An 18,257-nucleotide genomic window follows, 5' to 3' on the forward strand; every position below is an offset into this window, starting at 1 on the left:
GCACAAAGAACATTGACCTGTTCCCGTTGGATGGATCATGGACAGCTGCGCCGCCAGTGCTATCGCGCAGCATGGGGGACTTCTGCAGGCATCGAGGAAGCAACGGATGGTAGGGCAATGCAGGGACGCGGAGTGGTCAGCAGTAAGCAGAGGCAGACATACCTTTGTGGCTTGGGCGCAACACCGTCCGGGGTCTCAGGCTGCCAATCGTCGCTGCTCTCCGTCCGATTGGAATTATCGTTGTACGAAGAATAATCATAATAATCGTCGGATGGCCGCTGCGGACGGCGGCGAAGGCGGCGGACGACGGGCATCGCGGGCGGTGTGGGGTTTCTGCCGGGGTTTCTGGGTTGGGATGGGAAGGCGGAGGGGAAGTGGAAGTGCAGTAGTAGTTAGTGTTATTATTGTAGTCGCACGAAACACGGAGAATATTGGACAATCGCGCGAGAGAGGCGCAGTTGGTTCATGGACAATAGAGACCGGCGATTGCCCAACAGTCAGCCGATCGCGTGGTGTCTGATCGATTCCGAGAGCAGTTCTGCCAGGGAAGATGCTGGAGCATCACCCATCCGGACGAGGTTGTGATGTGAGATGAGAGGGGGAGAATGGCCAGCGGACGATCGAGAAAGCAGTCGATGAGAAGGGCATGACACGCCTTTGTGTTGTACGAGAGAAGAACCTCATCATCCTGCTGGCCATGTCGCTGGTACTTCCGATCCCACCTCTTTCCAGCGCATCTATGAGGTACCGTATACTTTCCCACCGCTTCCGCCTGGCGGTGCCCGATCCTTGGGGCAGCAGCCGAGGTCCAGGCCAAGCAAGTATGGTAAGCTTACCCCGTGCGGAGGAAGAACATCGTCTCCGGCGATAAGCCCGTCCATCTTCAACCAACGCTCCGGTTCCTCTACCCTTCCCTGCCCCAGGAAGCCAGTGCTCGTCATTTGAACGATTCAGTGAGCACCATGGCAGATTCGGACCCCAAAAAGCCCGCCATCCCCGAGTGGCAGAGAAAGGCCGGGGAATCCGCCTCCACGCAATCTCCATCTGCGACGACTAATGAGGCATCCCAGGAGCAGTCTGAAGCCAGTCCTCGCACAGAGCTGCTCAAACAAGCGTCGAAGTTCCTGGAGGATGAGTCCATTCGTGATGCGCCCACAGATCGCAAGGTGTCTTTCCTCGAATCGAAGGGACTTCGACAGGACGAGATAGATAGACTCTTGGGGCTCTCGCGCAACCCGGAGGCCAGCAGCAACGAGTCCTCGAGCTCCGATGCATCTTTATCAGAAGCGAAATCCGGGGCATCTACAGATTCTACATCCTCTCAGCCAGCTAGTCAAAAGCCGTCAGAAACTGGAACTTCTCAGAGCTCTTCCACGAAAGCCACTTCCGCCACATCCTCCCGCGATGTCCCTCCCATCATCACATACCCAGAATTCCTGGTAGAAGCCGCAAAGCCACCGCCACTGTTCACCTTCCGCAGTATCCTCTATACCCTCTATGGTGCTGTAGGCCTGGGTGCCAGCATCTACGGTGCCAGCGAATATCTTGTCAAGCCGATGTTGCAAGATCTCAACGAGGCCCGACACGATCTCGCGCAGACAACCCAGCGCAATCTGCGCAACTTGAATGAGAAACTGGAACAGAACGTTTCCACGATACCGCCCTATCCGTCGCGCGCCGCTGCTGCGGTGGCAGCTAAAAACGGTGACGACGCATCGGATACTGACTCCATTATCTCTGACCCGACGGAATTGTTCCATCGTGACGTTGCAACTCAGACGACCCCAGATCTATCACGGACAGAGAGCAGCCAGGCTTCCTCGAGCGACTCAGATGAGGCAAGCTCGGCTCCAGATCCGGTCAAGTCAGTGACCGGCCACGTCGGACGCCTTCAGACCATCCGCTCTCACATGCAGGAATTCTTGGACGGTGAAAACCGAACCCGTCCTCCAGAGGATCTTGTCCGTGACCGCCTGTCCGAGCTGCAAAGCTATCTCGACGCTCTGACATACAGCGGGCCCGGCTATCTCAACAGCAACGCCTACGGCGTATACGCCGCGGGCAGCCCAGACAACAGTTCCACTCCAGGGGTCGCGACAGGCATGCGCAAGAGCGAAGAAGACGCCATATCAGAAATCAAATCTGAGATCCGGGGTGTCAAGGGCGCTCTGCTGAGCGCGAGGAACTTCCCCTCCGGCCGTGGAGGACGCATCGTAGCAGGTGTAGCGAGGTGAAAAGCACGATCATGAAGAGCCAGTACGAGCAAGTACACATACCCATTTCATCTTCCCTTTCTCACTCGATGCTTCGTTCGAAATCGAACATGTCCATTTACGACGTGCTTACGCACTACTGTACTTTATACCTATACCTTGACACAGCGAAATGACACAGCCCGCAGATGCAAATGCAATCTCTTTCCAAATCCCTCACCATTAGAAAAACCTGAGTAGATTAACAAACAAAAAAAAGTAAACCACAAGAACCCGCACAGTAACTACCGACCTACCAAATTAATTAAATTACATTAAATCTAAATAAGACCACAAGCAACACTCTCAACCCCCCGCTGACTCCCTTCCTCAGCCCCTACAGGACAATATATATTGTTAACACACAAAGTTCCGTACGTCCAGATAATCTGTCAATCATCCATTTGCAGCATTGTTCTCTGATATCATAAATATACAATAGAACCTATCACTAGATCACTAGATTCTGTGTATATTATAGAGATAAACATAAGTTCAAATCCCTTCCGCCACTGGAACTAGAAGCTAAGCAAGTAATTCAAGCAGCCTAATTAGGTGGTTCAAATCAGACCATGCTTTTCGTGTCATTCGGGCAACACCACTAGATATCATTGGATAACGCAAAGTAAATGCCTGCTAGTAGTTTCGTAATATAAGAGATGATTCTGGACCGTAAATGTATTTTATGTGGGATGCCAAATGTCTACGGAGGAGAACGGCGACTTAACATAATCCTACCGCATTTTAAATGATCCAGCAACTGATCAGGCAATTATTCAAATACGTAACGTTTTATCTGCAGTCTGCATCTTCCTAAGAGTAAAGAAAATGGGGCCTAACTTTGAAATCTTCAACAGGCTATTAAAAACATGGCACGAGAAATAAACGACCTGATAGCAGACACAGATTCAGATCGCCGACAAGCTGCTAGCCTTCTAGCACGTAATACAGGGTAAGAAGCTGTCTTCAGATCCCTAGATTCTACGATTGGCATAACACGTCACGTGAGAGTCGTTCAAGGTGTTGCGCGGCTCATGCTGATCAGTCGCTTAACACCAACCTGCAACGGACTGGTCAATATCGACTCCCATTCAATATACACGTAAAGGAATCACTTACCATCCAGTTGCCACATTCGTCTGTCCGGTTCGTCAGAATATCCACGTGGATGGCCCGGGCAGTCTCGTAGTCACGTGCTTGGATGGCACGCGACAGTTCGGCCATGTCTGCCACCGTGTTGGGCTTGAGCAGATCCTCATTGTTCAAGTGGTCGAACAGAATGTTCAGCCGCCGTTCCGCATCTTCCACCTGTGCCTTGAACGAGGAGGGGGCACGAGACTTGACTCGCTGCATCTCGCCGGACAGGATCTCGTAGATTGGCAAAGCATTTGCGGGAATGTGGGAGCGGTCTCCAGGCGCTGAGCAGCAGTTAGTACTCAAGTAGATTTATAATTCTGAGAGGCCGGACTTACGGTATTTTGGAGGAGCAGGCGGCTCCCGCTGCGATTGCGCAGTGCCCGGCCTCGAAGGTTGGGAAGGTGGTGCCTGCGGCGGAGCTTGCTGAGCGGGAGGAGGCGGGTTCGAGGCATATGGGTTTGGAGGCGGCGGCTGCTGGAACTGCTGTGGTGCGTATGGTCCACTAGCCTGGGGAGGAGGCGGTACAGGGCCTCGAGCCTGGAGCTGGGGTGTTGAGGGCTGCGACGCAGGGCTCGGGGCGTATCTATTCGATGGTGGCGGGCCAGCGGGAGGTGCATTATACGGGGAAGGACCCCGCTGAACAGGCGGGGGGACCATGCCCGTAGCGACGGGCGGCGACTGGGGGATGGCAGCATACGGGTTCATGGCCGTTGCTGAAGTAGGTCTTGAGGGCGGCGATGTGACACGAGGCGGAGGAGCAGGACCCTTTGGCGGTGGCCCAACAGGAGGAGTACCCCTTCGTGCAGCAACCGGAGGACCAGGGGGTGGAGGCCCTTGGAAGCCCGTGGGAGACTGGTTGGGGAAGGGGGAGCTTATCGCAGTGGTACCAGCTGGGGTTGACCTTCGCGGCGCAGTAGGCCGAGCGAAGCCCTCTGGCAGGTCGTTCCATGCAGGGAGGTTCGTGGCCGTGGTGTACGTAGTAACAGTGGTAGCTGGGGACTGGCTGGAGGCACGAGGGGGAGGAGGAATAGAAGAGCTATACGAATGGCCAAAAGACTGAGGAGGCGGGGGGACTGCAGCCGACCTCATCTGCTGCTGAGGTTGGTAACCAGCAGGCTGATAGCCAGTAGGCGTGTAGCCTCCAGCGGCGATGGAAGCATAAGGATTAGTTGGCTGAGCAGCAGGGACAGGGGCAGCCGCAGCCGGAGTAGGAGGCGCGTAAGGGTTTACTGCCGGAGCTGGAGTGCCTGCGGGAGAGAACGTAGGCTGAGGAGGTTGGTATAGGTTCGGCTGTGCCAAAGGCTTGGAAGCGACTCGCGCCGCAGGGCCGGTAGCCTGGGCTGCCTTCGCAGCAGCCGGTCTGGTCGCCAACTTGATCCGGTTCCTCGCGACTTCGGCCTCAGAATGCTTCTCAGGAACGAGACTGAGGTACTTCTCCGCGATCTCCAGGCGACCATGAGTTGCTGCAACATCAGCATACTCCACATACTTGTCGTAGAGCAGGCCCAGTCTCCAGTCAGACTCCTTTTGGCGTTCCGTGTCTTCAAACTTGGTGACCTGGCGGAACAGGGTCACCTTCTCGATCAGGCCCTGCAGAGCACGGACATGGACAGAAAAGCTGGAGTCATCGGTGCCGGCGTCTAGACCTTCTTTTTCGTTCTCCCGGAGCTCGTCGATCCAGATTGCGACCACCTTCTCCAGCTTCGATCCAACCATGTAGCAGAAGGATGCGTCTTTACGGGAAGCCTTGTCACCTGTGGCTCTGATTTGCTCCTCGATCCGGTCACCAAGCGCCTCGCAGAGATCCGAGAACTCCTTCTCATCCGCGAAAGAGCAGAGAGCTGCCATAACCTCCTTCCAGTTGGAAAGATCGGCGTTATGCACGACATCCCACAGGTTCTTGCCCACGATGGAAGCGAGAAGGCGCAGGTAGTTGGGACCGCCGGCCTGCTTGGAGAAGTAAACTTCCTGGGCCTTCTCGATGCACTTCTGGCCCCCGCAGATAGCAATCATGAAAGCGTCAGACATCCGGTCCTCTTCGAGAGCGACGTCGAGGGCCTTCTCGAACTCGCCGAGCAGAAGAGCCCGCGTGATCCGCCTGTCAGCTTCAGACTCAGAACCAGTGTAGATGCTGAAGGGGTTGTTAGTTCTGGCACCCTTCGATGCTGCCAGATCTGTCAGGAACTCCTCTCCCTCCGTGCTTGTCTCGAATATAGACGTGATTCGTTTATGCTTCTTGGCTCCCGGCCCGCGGGACTCCTTGTCCTCAGTCACTCCGTTAGTTTCCTCCTTTCCTAATCCGAGCTTGGCGATGCCGTCAGCGGCTTCATCAGTCTCATTCGAGAATCCAAGGTACTCCAAGAGACCCTTTCTAGGGTTCTCGGAGAGCAAAGTCTCGATAACCTTCCAGTCGGCCTTTTCTTCCTCTGAGCGAGCAGCAGAGATTCTCGTTTCGCAGATGCTCCGCAGGTCTCCTTCCTTCAATGCCGTCTCGAAAGTTTCGGTGGCCTTCCCGACAGATTCATCCACTTCGAAAGGTGTGATCTTGACTGTCGAGGAACGCTTTCCCTTCTCCGTCAGTCCCACAGAGACAACCCTTCCGCCGAAACCGAAGGCAGCAGAAGACGGACGTTCCAGCCACTTGGGGGCCTTTGGCAGCGAGAACGTTGATATCTGCGGCTGCGTCTGGGCCTTGGCGAAGAAATCCTCATCATCAAGAGTCTGGTTCTGGCTGGCAAGCGACTGCGCAGCCTCATTGCTAGTGCTCTGGATCGTCTGAACAGAGATTCTTCCGTCGAACGAGGCGGTAGCGAAGAAGTTGGGGTTGTGAGGGTTCCAGCGAGTCTGGAAGGTCCAGTTCGTGACGACGGGGAACTCTCCGTAGGCCACGCCCGTCTGCGGGTTCCAACAGAGAGTGCGGTTGTCCTTTCCGGAGGAGAGAAGCAAGTCCGGATCGTGAGTACACCAGGAGAGGGACAGGACACCGGATTCATGTCCTTTCAGAGTCTATAGACTGTCAGCCGTATGCGACGGTCACGGCGGGCACGAACTTACTCTTTCTGGGGCATGTGAGTTACGGAGATCCCAGACAAGAATGACGGGATCTGACTCCAGAGGAGTAGCGGTGATCAATTTAGTTGGCTGTTCCAGGTCAGAGCGAGTCCACAGCAGGTTCTGAGTACTCGTACCTTCTCCGGGTCCCAGGCCACGGCGCTGACGGCTTTCCGGCCGAGGTTGTTCAGCGTCAGACTCTCCTTCTTTGTCTTAACATCCCAGACGGTCACGAAGCCTGCGCTGCTTCCAGTGACCATGATATGGGCGACCTTCTTGTTCCAATCCAAGCACTCAATGTCATCAGCGCGGGCTGCAGTATTTCCGAGGCGGAATGGGTTGTCGAGGTTGTTAATATCATTGATGTAAAGCTGCGAACGAGTCAGTGTGCTCCGATGCGGGACATTGACTCCTGATTGTAGGGCTGTGACCGTACCTCTCCTTTCGCTCCTCCGGTGGCCAGGAGGTTCGAGTGTCGGGGGTTGAACTGGAGGGCCTTGATCGCTCCTGTATGCTTGCTGGTTCTCGAGACGAGAGGGTCACTGGAGAGAATTAGGTCATGTCGATAACTCTACGTAATTTGTCCTCGTACCTTGCTCCGCTGAGCAGCTTGTCGGCATCCCAGATATCCAAGGAGCCGTTCTCTAGACCACCGGCGATGACACCTCGCGTATTATCATCGGACTCTGCCCAAGCCAGGTCATTGAACCTGTAAGCGAATTAGATCCCGATCATCTCTCCATGCAACCTGTATTATCGATTCGAATAGCCATACCCTGAGTCGGTGGAAACCTTGGCGGTGGGTTGCAACTCCGTGCCCGCGTCCTCGCGATCCAACCCCAGATCCCAGAGCTCGAGGCACGTCTCATTCGAGAAATTAACATCGACTGCCCCTGCTCGGGTTCCGGTCGCGATCAAGGGCGATTTGGCACCGGGAGACCAAGCGAAGGTGGCCGTCCGGGGAATTTCCCTTAGACGGACCATACTGACTGATGACGGAACGTTCTGTATGGGGTTTAACAATAGGCCGTAGCAGGAAGACGTATCATGAATAAAATCCGCAATGGAAATTTAGAACAAAAAGAAGGACAGCCGGAATATGGCAGGATGCCCTTTTCTTCCCAGAAGCACCCTGGAAGGGGTGTAGAGATGGCTGGAAATGCGACACTGGACAGCAACAGTAAATACCGGGATGCCTCCAAGTGTCCTTCTGGATGCGATCTTGGGGCAACTCACGACTAGTTCACACGCTAGCCTGCGCGCGCGGGTCCCCGGCACGTGATACCGTCTTTTCGGGTCCCGTTCAGAGACAGCGATGGAGGGACTCGAGGAGGATAATTATACATATAAGTTAGATAGTGTCTGACAGTCTCTCGCGACCACGCTGCTCCAGTCTTACAGCGTCCATCTACTGTCTTTGTGTGGCCTAGTAGAAAAACAGAAGGGCCTCATCCTCCACCATGTCGGAAGCAGAACGCCTCAAAGCAACCGTCTATGTGGGCGGGCTCGACCAAGCGGTTACCGCTCACACGCTGACCGAGGCCTTCCTCCCCTTCGGCGAGATCGTCGATATCTCTCTCCCCAAGCCTGATCTGCCCTCATCGACCGATCTGCACAGGGGCTTTGGCTATGTCGAATTCGAATTTCCCCCGGATGCCAAGGAAGCGATCGATAACATGGACGGAAGCGAACTGTACGGCCGGACGATCAAGGTAGCGGCTGCCAAACCGCAGAAGGATAGCAACGAAGGACTGGGTAGCAAGACTGCAATTTGGGAACAGGTTGGTTTTATTACTGTGCTACTCGACCTTGGCATTAGCAACTTACTGACTACGCATCCTACAGGAGGGCTACCTGGCCAAACATGCCGTGAGTGAAGAGGATCGATTGGCCGCTGAAGAAGCCCGGATGGGCGCCAACGGCCGTCCTGAAGATCCCATGCAGGGTCTGGAAGGACTCGACGTGGCAGGACCAAAACCTGAATGAACTTCATGTGCGGACGCGACAATCATGAAAAAAAGAAGAAAAAGAAGACGGAGAGTAAAAGGACAGTAATGTTGTCATATTCCTCCGCGGAAACTCCTCAAACCGGGTCATACTATATACACATATGCTCCCAATGACTCGGTAATCCCTGGCATTTTCTGCAGAATCAATGTTCTGTCATTATTGCCGGCCCGTGCACAATTCCAGTCCCATCATCCTCCATCATACAGTCCAAAAGAGATGGTGGTACATTTAGTGGGCACGGTCCTCAGGGCGGTTGCGGGACAGACGGAGGGTCTTGTCCGACGTGAGCTTGTGGATGCAGGAGTAGATACCAGCTCCGACAGCGACGCTGAGAGTGTCTGGGTTAGCTGGGGGAGAATAGGATGGGATAGCATAGGATGTGATGTAGATGTGGGAGGCCCAAGCGGAAGCGGGCGCTTTGGCATTGGAGGTAGATATTAAGACTAGCACTTACCACAAGACGAAGCCTGTTTTTGGAAATGTTAGTTTTCTGTAGAATTTGACATTCTGGGGTGCAGTGTAGGTCACAACATACCCAGCGGGATCAGCTCTGGGGGCATCTTCTTGATCTGGCGGAGACGCTGAGAGATCGTGTGGGCTGGTCAAAGCAGTCAGTTCCATCCAATTGATCCAATTGCATCTGCGAGATCCTCGAGAGCATCATGGCAGTCGCAGTGGGAGAGCATACCGCTCTGGGCCTCCTTCTGTGAGAGCACGTTAGCATGACCGTGGATCGAGAAAAAGGTCACTTGAGGGGGACCCCACGAGGGCAGACTTACGGGAGAGGCATAGTACAAGGGCCGCGAGGGCTGCATCCTCAGAACACGAGTGGGATACATGATGGACGGTGGTGGTGGGCTGTCGAGATGGTGACGTGAAGCTAGGTCAAGGTCGAAGGGAGGAAATGTCGTAGTCTGTCGTAGTCTCGGGTGTTTAGGAAATCATGCGCCACGAGTGGCTCGCTAGCCGTCTGCGGCCAGGCCGGCTTCCCAGCTCCGCCGGTCATTCCACCAGCACCAACTCGAACCCAACCTTACCTTCTAACGTCCTTTCTTCGCAGCTCTTCCATCCCACCGTCGCCGCCCGACCACGCCTCCATTGCGCTTGTTTCGACCTCAATTGCTCGTGCTCTTCTTCTCTCGTCAAAATGGGTGCCATTCCTGAAGCTGATCCCGATGAGCCTCTCGAAACCAAGCCCTTCAAGTTCGTGACAGGTGAGCCACTTTTCACTGATCTCTCGAGGCTTCACGCCCGCGCATGAACGTCAATTGCTAACAAGATCGCAGCTGGTATGTCCTGGTCATCGTGACGGCCGATTGCTCTCAAACATCGCCGTTGGCTCTGCTGAGCCCACCACTGACAATCTCATCCATCGACAGGCTACGATGCTCGCTTCCCGAACCAGAACCAGTACGCGACTTCCGTCTTGATATCATGCCCATACCACGGTGGCTAACTCACACTCTGCAGGACCAAGCACTGCTGGCAGAACTACGTCGACTACTTCAAGTGCATCAACGCCAAGGGCGAGGACTTCCGCCCGTGTCGCCAGGTACCGATCCATATTATCTCTTTCCATCTGGTCCCCGTGCCTCGATGCCGTCGAGGATATTATGAATCCCGATCGATCGAGCGGTGATTGGCTGTGCATGGACCCTTGCTGATGTAACCGTCTGAACTTGCAGTTCTACCTTGCTTACCGCTCTCTGTGCCCCAAGTCCTGGACCGACCGATGGGATGACCAGCGTGGTAAGTCGCCTTTTGTGCTCCGTTGTTGAGCACTCGCAGTTCTTCTTTTTCCTTTATGTAAGAGAGCATGTGGCGTCAGCGGTTCTAACTTTGTGCTATCCAGAAGCCGGAAACTTCCCTGCTCGTCTGGACGCGTAAATGACGAGATTCCGCTGATCGACGCACGAGATCTCCATGTTCATGATCCAACGTGTAAAGTATCCGAAGCATCCGGGCCGAAAGTTCGACTCTTTGGATCTCTTGGAGGCAGGAATGTTGTACAGTACATAGAGTCGCGTCCCCTAAAGAGCAATGAGAACCCCAGGACTTTTGATCTGGCTGAAATATCGACTATCGTCCTTTCTACTAGCGAATGCATCTCTAAATAGAAACACCGCCAAACCCATAGACCCGTCTCCTGGAACCCCTTTACTCTGCAGGCCTGACGCCAAATCAAACTAAACTATTATACGTCCGTAGCTAAGGTATTCAAATTACTCCCGTCAATGCGAACTCGGGGCTACGGGGGGCCGGTCTGCTCACGTGACTTCGCTTAGCCGCATCCCTGCCGTTTGGCGCCGGGGATGTTGGCGGAATCTGGCAAGAGAACCATGAGATCCAATTCAACGCTCCGTCTCATTGATCAACAGCATTCTCGGCTCTGAAGAACTCTGGCGCTTGTTCTCCGCAACTTCTCTGCAGCATTGAGCAGGTGGACTGGGACGTTTACTGATCTGCAGGCCCCCCCAACTAAGTTCGGGTCGCTAGGAACATCTACATCGGGCTCGCCGCTCAAGATGACTATAATTTGAGTCTATACAGCCAGGACAACCGTGGTAGACTACCTCTCTCCGTTCCCAAAATGTCGATCCTGTTTCTTTAAGGCATTACGCTGCCGTCAGGGCTATGGGGCCCCAAGCATCAGATAGAGATCTAGGTCCACCCTGAACACCCGGAGTTGCTTGGCTTGGAAGAATGTCTCTCCCCTACTCCAGTGTGGGTAAGTCATATCTGTGAGGGGAGGCAGCTGATGCTGTAGATATAACCATCAAGCACCCTTCTGACAATCTTGTACGATGTCGGGCGCCCCGTCTCTTTCGCCGTCTCTCTTTGGCCCAGTTGTTCCCTTTCTCTGAAATGTGTCACTCCCATACACTCATTTGTATTGATTAATTAATATTTTTCCCCGGTACACATTTAAACTTTTGTTTAATACTGTTCTTCATATTTCATATTACTACTATAATTGTTGGCCCTTGGCATCAACTCCCTCCGGTTGTGAAGTGACAAGATGCGTTTCGCATCCAGTATCAAGTATATCCTCGGATTCTGCACGGCGTTCTCAACGCTGGCAGCGGCAGATATCTGCCAGACGCTCAAGCAGCAGAATGAAAATGTGGACTATGCCGCATCTATCCAATATGAGACCGAAATTAACCATTACTGGTCTGCGGCATGCTCGGATCTCCGTCCTTCCTGCATGTTGTTTCCCTCCAGTGCAGAGCAGGTCGCGGATATAGTTCGCGCTCTCCAGGATACGGACGACTTCTTTGCCGTGAAGTCCGGTGGCCATATGCCAAACAATGGGTTTGCCAGTATCCAGAATGGAGTGCTTATCTCGACCAAGAATCTCAACCAGGTGGTTTACGACCCGGACACTCAGACTGCTGTTATTGGACCCGGTCTTGCTTGGGAAGATGCTCAGAAGGGGCTGGACGGCACTGGCCGTACCATTGTAGGTGGTCGTATCGGTGGTGTTGGTGTTGGAGGTTATCTCCTTGGAGGTGAGTCTCTTGCAATTCAGTCTTGGGGACATTCCTGTTTGGGCGTCTAACATACCTGATAGGTGGCTTGAGTTTCCTCAGTTCCCAATACGGCTGGGCGGCGAACAACGTCGTTAATTTCCAGGTAGTCCTTGCTAATGCTACGATCGTGAATGCCAATGCCAAGGAGAACACCGGTAAGACAGACATTCAAGAAAGACGGGTCGGGAACAAGACTAAACATTATAGACCTCTTTGCTGCTCTCAAGGGAGGCGGTAATAACTTCGGTATCGTGACGGCATACACCATCCAGACACACCCCATCTCGGAGAAGGTAAGCCAGACTATATTTCCGCTACTGAATGAAAACCTAATTATAGCAGGTTTGGGGAGGTAACTATGTTTTCGACTCGAAACAGACCCCTCAGGTTCTCGAAGCCGTACGCTCTTTCACCGAGAGCTATCCAGATGATAAGGCTGCTGTCATTGTCACGACTGAGCATGCCGCTGTGCTCAACACCTGGATCATTTTCTTGTTCTACGATGGCCCTAGCCCTCCCGAGGGTGTTTTCTCCAACTTCACGGCTATCGGACCCGTCATCGACTCTACGAAGACATGGGATTCCTACTATGACCTGGCCAGTGATACCGCTGTTTTTGAATGAATAAGGAGTGCTGACTTTATCTTGCAGCTTAAAAACAATGACCAGTTCATCCTGCAGTAAGTTCGCCCATATATGCAGAAGGCTTATTTATAGTGATTGACCGGATACAATAGCGGACAACGATACACCATCGCCACAGAGACAACGCCCCTTCCGAACAAGACCGTCGGTGCCGAAGTCATGCAGTCATACTACGACCACTTCTTCAACGTGTCTTCGAGCATCCTGGAAGTGACCGGATTGATTGGCTCTTTTGCTTTCCAGCCCATGCCTCGCACCATTACCAGCAAAGCCAAAGCTCTCGGCGGGGTAAGCGCTCCCCTAGTCTCCTTACCGCATGGCGGTTTGTTTCATGGTCACACAATATACTGATCACCCTTCAAACAGGACATCCTCGACCTTCCCACCGACCAGGACTATATAATCTTCGAGATGGACTTCTCCTACTCTTTTGCCATCGACGACGAGAAGGTGGACGCTGCCAACCAGCAGCTCTATAACGGTCTTGGTGAGCTAGTGGAGAAGCACATTGACGGGGGTCTGTTGCCTGATGTCTACCGACCCCTGTTCATGAATGATGCCTACTACCGCCAGGACTACTGGGGCCGTGTCCGCACGAAGGAGACTGCGTTACAGACCAGACTCAAGTACGATCCTGATGGATTCTTCCAGAAGAGAACCAGCGGAGGATTCAGACTCAACTAGATACTCTGGGTTCTCGACAACGGACCGAATGTACTGAATTCGGGCGCCTTTTGCGTTTCCCCTTTTATATTTTGGATATAGCATCCTATAATCTCGACAATACTTGGGCCATACAGCCTGCAGGCTTCACTTAGTCTGCGTACCTTACGTGAATTGGTATAATCCTTCCACTCATTGCTCCTTCAAGCTTTGATTCCATATAATCTCTCTTATCCCTGCGCCCTCTGATTGTTATTATCATTATTATGATTATCGCCCTCAAGGAGCGAAGACGAGAGTTCCGCATACTCCAGCGACAACAGGGGGTGTTCCTTTAAAGTTAAACTAAGTAAGCTAGGCTTATGTCAAAACTACTCATTAGTTCGGCTAGGTTAGTAAATCTCTTAATCATCATTATCAACGTTGCACAGCCTACGTAACCTACGTAACTTGACAGGACGCAGCTAGCCGTTAGATTTGAACTCGAAGAACTAAATCGCGCCTACTTAACTTACCCCTGTCCCCGAAGACCTTTTTGTTTGGTTCGGTTTTCTTTTCCACTCTGACCGCCTCACTTTTTGTCTTTCCTCTAACAATGCGCAGTATAGAGAGTACATAATCACCAGCGAGCGTATACATTATAGTACGGGTATTTTCAACATCAATGCAGACACACTCAGGTAGACGTATTGACCAATCGACTGAAGCTACTAGAAAGCAAAGCAATCTACAAAAGTAGAACCTATACGCAAGAACTAGAACTATTGCGTAATTACGTACATACAACTGTAAGTAAGAAAGTAGAGCTACAGCTGTTCTCACTTTTTCTGTTTTTAATAATCATTTAATATCTATGAGTTTTCGTTCTTTGATTGGTTGGTTGGTCGGTTAGATAGACGCTTCTTCTCCATCAAGTAGTATCTATGACCTATATGGGGCATCTTGTAAGTTTATTGTTTATTTCACTATCCGTTTTCGAAGAAAGATATGCAAGTGAGAGAGAAAGGCCCCTACTCGGAGGCTGGAGGGTGGTTTCGGCTGATGCGCAGTCGATACTTCGCTGCTTGCCGCCCAGGAAGAACGGGTAGGTATTAATGGCCTGGTTTTCGTGTTGCGCGACTCCTTGTATGGCCGTTGAGGCCAAACTCGCAGTCCCACAGCTATTCCTTTGCATACGTAGGCTCTGCTAATCACAATTAAAATAGCGTATAAATATTCTGAGGTCAAAAGTTACTGGTGTTGGACGTCTGCAGTGTCTTTGGTCAGTGCTGCGCGGGTAGCAATGTATGTATGCAGCGCCGATTGTGCAGCAAGTATAATCGCTGAAATTATAGATCCCGAAAATCCAATAGAAAGCTGGTAATCAATTTGGAAAGAACATATTTATTTCCCTTTTGTTTTGCTATTAGACGTTTCATCGTGAGAAACATAAAAGGGACGCATACATAGTATTTGAGTGGCCAGGTGATTCATATTTCTAGAATAACAATAAAGGGAACTTCTCATACTCCTATCTCACTCAGAGTTGGCTGGTACTTGGAATTTTACCTCGCTTGCTAGCAAAAATAAGGAATATATGCAAGGCGAGACATGGGTAAGTCACTTCCTGCAAGTCCCTATATTGTAATATAAGATCTCATTTGCAATATTTGAAACCTTGCCTTGGCCATCCATCGATATTCCCTATCGAGGTATATACTTAATCTAGCAATCATCCTGGATTGCGCTTCAGACGACTCTCCCGTCATGGATTTTGGTCTCAGGCGGCCATTCCGAACCGAGTTTGTCCCATTTGTCTCTAATATATATCCCAAGAGATTGCCGGAGAGATTTGCAAATTGTAGAGCAGAAGCCATTCTTCGATGGCTATCTATTGGCGGACTGGGGGATCGGTGGTGCTTATGCATGAATTTTGGAAGGATACTTAGTAGGGGAGAACGGCCGTGGAGAACTGCGACAGCCACGTCAAGTTATAATTTTTTTTTTTTTTTTTTTTTTTTTTTTTTTTTTTTTTTTTTTTTTTTTTTTTTTTTTTTTTTTTTTTTTTTTTTAGATCTCTTTCTCTTCTTATTCTTCATTTTCATATCTGAGTTTCCAGCTACTATACGATATATCCGTACTACTATGCCCTGGACAACCTGGCCATCGTTGGCTGTATGTACTATGGGACGTTTGCTAGATGTTCTGCCCATCACCGCCTGTGCCAGTTGATGATTTAACTATACTGTAAAATAATACGCGATTTGTACTTTTCTTATTGATATCCTCTTGGTTCGTTGGCGCTTATCAGGCTCTTAGACCTGGACAATATCTATTTGAACAGATTTGATACAGACCACACTCTCCAGTTAGATCCCCTGGGTTTGTATAACAGTTCAATGCAATTTATATACCTCACGCTGACCTTCCATAACGATATCTAAGCAATCCTGTGTCGAATCCTGTGTATTCTGAACTCTCTTTTTCAACTCATCCTACGTAGAGCTTTCAGATTCCGATCTTGTAATAGCTCCGATACAACTTCCATCCTAACCAAAAGCAGCTCTGGAATGGCTTCACGTGAAGCTACTGTACCAGTTGCTAATAGTGGTACCCCAAAACAGAAAACGAAAGAGTGTGTCAGCTCGGACGTCGAGAAGCTTTTACAGCAGACAATCGACCAGCTTGTTTGAGAAGGAAAAGATGGAAAGACACACTCAATCCGAACGAGATAATCGTAAAATGCAAGAGAAATTTTGGTGTAAAGAGGATAGGAACCGGAAGCTTCAAGACCAACTGTTGGAGCTCTCATTTCCATATGATCCACAAGATCGGCACAACAAAGAACAACTGTTTAAGGATCAGATTTGATATTTTGGTCTCGAATTGCAGTAGTCCTGAGGGATCAATTCAGCTTATTTGACGGAAAGAACGCCCTCACTGTGGATGATCGTTGAGCCGAGCTATTCTCTTAACCGCTGTGCTTTTCGTACACTGCTTTTAATTTAAGTCGTTTGTCTGTATCAGTATATATATTCAATCTAGATTTCCGGACATATATCCCCTCCCTATCCCAAATCCCAATACTCCAACCCAGCCTATTCTAATTCTAGATGAGTCATGTATATGGTGTAATCTGTTGTACACATCAGTTTCTGTACTGTACATGATGAGAAAAAATAACTTCTGTATCCTGGAGACCAGGTATCTGTGCGTGTCGCAGGGGAAAAGATTGAGCGGCACGGCCTATGATAAGTCAGATTCGTCAGTATTATAGCTCGATGAAATGAGCAAAGATAGGGAGGATCCCCGAGTTCTAGAAGTCAAGTGCTGCTCCACGTTCCTCCAGCGGTTGGGTTGTATTATCCTTTGGTAGGTTGCATCGAGTGTGGAGGATAGTGAGAAATTTCGGATGACGGTTGTGGACAGCGCTTCGCTGTCATGTCAATCTCCGCGGAGATATCATCTGCTTGGCCGCAGACTCGGATCAAGGAGTAATGGATCAGATGGTCTCATCGGCTCGATTAGTTTATCGGAGCCGGCTCTTTGTCTCCCCTCTTTAGTTTGACACCCCACGAGATGCCTCTAGTGTTGCCCTGATGGGGCCCATTTAGATCTCCTCGTGAGGAATTCCCTTCAGTCTCCGATAAATCTTCTTGTGCTCCTCCAGGAAGATGAACGTCGCAATGGTCTGGGGTCCCAGACGGATGAAGCTGGGTGTCCATCCGCGGAATGCCCAGCTGATGCCTTCCTTCCGACAAATCTCCTTCAGCAAACCCAAGAGACTGTGGCCGTGAGACTCCGCGGGCGAAGCGCTCATGACACGGGTCTTGATCACATCGGCAGGACTGCAGACGGTGGTTGCTACAAACCCTGCCAGGAAAGAAGCCGTGAAGTGTGTTGTCAGATTGTCCGACATGCCGAGTTGGTGGATGCAGAGGCGCTTGAAGCTGTCGTACGACGCGAGCTGTGAGGCCGTCATGAGCACCGCTCGGGTGGAATTAGGCCAGAGACCACGGAACATGCTCCCTGTTCCTTCACTCTTGACCATCTGGATTAAGCCGTGGAAGGCGTGCTTGTAATTGCGCCGTTTCTCCGGAGGTAGCGCAGCGTCGGATTGCATGCGAACGTTGATAACATCTGCCGGGTTTCCCACCAGGCCACCGATGAAACCGGAGAGACATGCTATACCAACGAGTGTAGTTGTCGAGGGAGGGGAGGAAGAAGAAGTGGTCGCACGATTCTTGAGCTCCTCGTACACACCGAAACGAGTCGTGGAATACGTGATCTGCCGCAGGAGGGATGCGGAGAGCTATTTTTTTAATCACACATGACATTAGCAACCACCATCTAGTCTTGCAACGTCAAGATAAGCAATTCAACGTTCCACATACCCCATTGTACAGACCCAACACACCATTATTCTTGACCACATGCACGAAAGTCTTCAGCATACCCTTGGGATCTCCATGCTTACGGGTTTGTAAGCGGACCTATATGGAGAAGAATTGAGGTCAGCACGGGAGAAAAGGGTGACAAATGCCGTGATTCTGAACTCTGGCCGAATATCTACCTTCACTAACCTCAAACAGTCAGTAAGAAGATGTGTTGTGAAGCCTCAATGGCATGGCGGAAATAGACTCACCCAGATCCAAAGGATGCGTTACCGCGGCGGCGCAGCATGAGGCCGAACCGCCAAACCAGAAGGGATAATGGACCTTCTGCCGGGGCGCAGACTGCGCATCTCCTGACGACCTGCTACCTGTCATCTCGACGGAGCAGTATACATCAACAGCCCGGGAGGAGTGGAGAGTTGCAAGAGGAAAAGTACTGTACCATCAAAGGCCTTCCTTAAGGGAGAAACCGACTTAACGCCGTGCCGGGACCGTCCCGTCGGAACGTCCCGAGGGCGATCGGATGTGCCAGACTTTTCCCGATGCTCGGGATCATTAATTAAACTAGTTAACAGCTAGATAGTTAAGTTAAC

The 18,257-nt window shown here is 51.4% G+C and overlaps 7 protein-coding genes across 7 annotated transcripts; 4 read left to right on the forward strand and 3 right to left on the reverse strand.

Annotated features, from left to right (window-relative positions):
- The first annotated feature begins 487 nt into the window (after window positions 1-487).
- C8Q69DRAFT_159135 (putative peroxisomal membrane anchor protein) lies at window positions 488-2,726 on the forward strand. The gene has a single exon (XM_028625641.1). The coding sequence runs from the start codon at window positions 963-965 to the stop codon at window positions 2,232-2,234; it is 1,272 nt and encodes a 423-aa protein (XP_028487728.1). The 5' UTR covers window positions 488-962; the 3' UTR covers window positions 2,235-2,726.
- A 541-nt stretch (window positions 2,727-3,267) lies between these two features.
- C8Q69DRAFT_399079 (hypothetical protein) lies at window positions 3,268-7,424 on the reverse strand (the record flags this gene model as incomplete). The annotated part of the gene is made up of 8 exons (XM_028627833.1): window positions 3,268-3,312; window positions 3,372-3,670; window positions 3,725-6,395; window positions 6,444-6,530; window positions 6,578-6,811; window positions 6,877-6,982; window positions 7,033-7,149; window positions 7,216-7,424. The coding sequence occupies 8 exons, from the start codon at window positions 7,422-7,424 to the stop codon at window positions 3,268-3,270; spliced, it is 3,768 nt and encodes a 1,255-aa protein (XP_028487729.1).
- Window positions 7,425-7,900: 476 nt separating this feature from the next.
- On the forward strand, window positions 7,901-8,426 carry C8Q69DRAFT_442259 (putative peptidyl prolyl cis-trans isomerase cyclophilin; the record flags this gene model as incomplete). The annotated part of the gene is made up of 2 exons (XM_028628825.1): window positions 7,901-8,221; window positions 8,286-8,426. 2 exons carry the CDS (start codon window positions 7,901-7,903, stop codon window positions 8,424-8,426), a joined length of 462 nt encoding a protein of 153 aa, XP_028487730.1.
- Window positions 8,427-8,678: 252 nt separating this feature from the next.
- C8Q69DRAFT_504734 (hypothetical protein) lies at window positions 8,679-9,289 on the reverse strand (the record flags this gene model as incomplete). The annotated part of the gene is made up of 5 exons (XM_028632621.1): window positions 8,679-8,778; window positions 8,905-8,917; window positions 8,986-9,048; window positions 9,139-9,154; window positions 9,230-9,289. 5 exons carry the CDS (start codon window positions 9,287-9,289, stop codon window positions 8,679-8,681), a joined length of 252 nt encoding a protein of 83 aa, XP_028487731.1.
- A 308-nt stretch (window positions 9,290-9,597) lies between these two features.
- Window positions 9,598-10,337, forward strand: C8Q69DRAFT_504735 (cytochrome c oxidase polypeptide vib; the record flags this gene model as incomplete). The annotated part of the gene is made up of 5 exons (XM_028632622.1): window positions 9,598-9,664; window positions 9,830-9,860; window positions 9,921-10,002; window positions 10,136-10,199; window positions 10,303-10,337. The coding sequence occupies 5 exons, from the start codon at window positions 9,598-9,600 to the stop codon at window positions 10,335-10,337; spliced, it is 279 nt and encodes a 92-aa protein (XP_028487732.1).
- Window positions 10,338-11,469: 1,132 nt separating this feature from the next.
- On the forward strand, window positions 11,470-13,312 carry C8Q69DRAFT_504736 (putative FAD dependent oxidoreductase; the record flags this gene model as incomplete). The annotated part of the gene is made up of 7 exons (XM_028632623.1): window positions 11,470-11,962; window positions 12,025-12,138; window positions 12,191-12,276; window positions 12,326-12,595; window positions 12,635-12,663; window positions 12,721-12,916; window positions 12,995-13,312. The coding sequence occupies 7 exons, from the start codon at window positions 11,470-11,472 to the stop codon at window positions 13,310-13,312; spliced, it is 1,506 nt and encodes a 501-aa protein (XP_028487733.1).
- A 3,568-nt stretch (window positions 13,313-16,880) lies between these two features.
- Window positions 16,881-18,039, reverse strand: C8Q69DRAFT_504737 (putative mitochondrial dicarboxylate carrier; the record flags this gene model as incomplete). Its single annotated transcript, XM_028632624.1, has 4 exons — window positions 16,881-17,582; window positions 17,665-17,763; window positions 17,808-17,848; window positions 17,916-18,039. 4 exons carry the CDS (start codon window positions 18,037-18,039, stop codon window positions 16,881-16,883), a joined length of 966 nt encoding a protein of 321 aa, XP_028487734.1.
- Window positions 18,040-18,257: the final 218 nt, after the last annotated feature.

The sequence above is a fragment of the Paecilomyces variotii genome, assembly GCF_004022145.1.
Source record: "Paecilomyces variotii strain CBS 101075 chromosome Unknown C8Q69scaffold_2, whole genome shotgun sequence".
In the NCBI taxonomy this organism is placed as follows: Eukaryota; Fungi; Ascomycota; class Eurotiomycetes; order Eurotiales; family Thermoascaceae; genus Paecilomyces; species Paecilomyces variotii.

Excerpts from the sequence above, each read along its gene's own strand:
- C8Q69DRAFT_159135 (XM_028625641.1), top strand. The coding sequence starts at position 963 with ATGGCAGATTCGGACCCCAAAAAGCCCGCCATCCCCGAGTGGCAGAGA.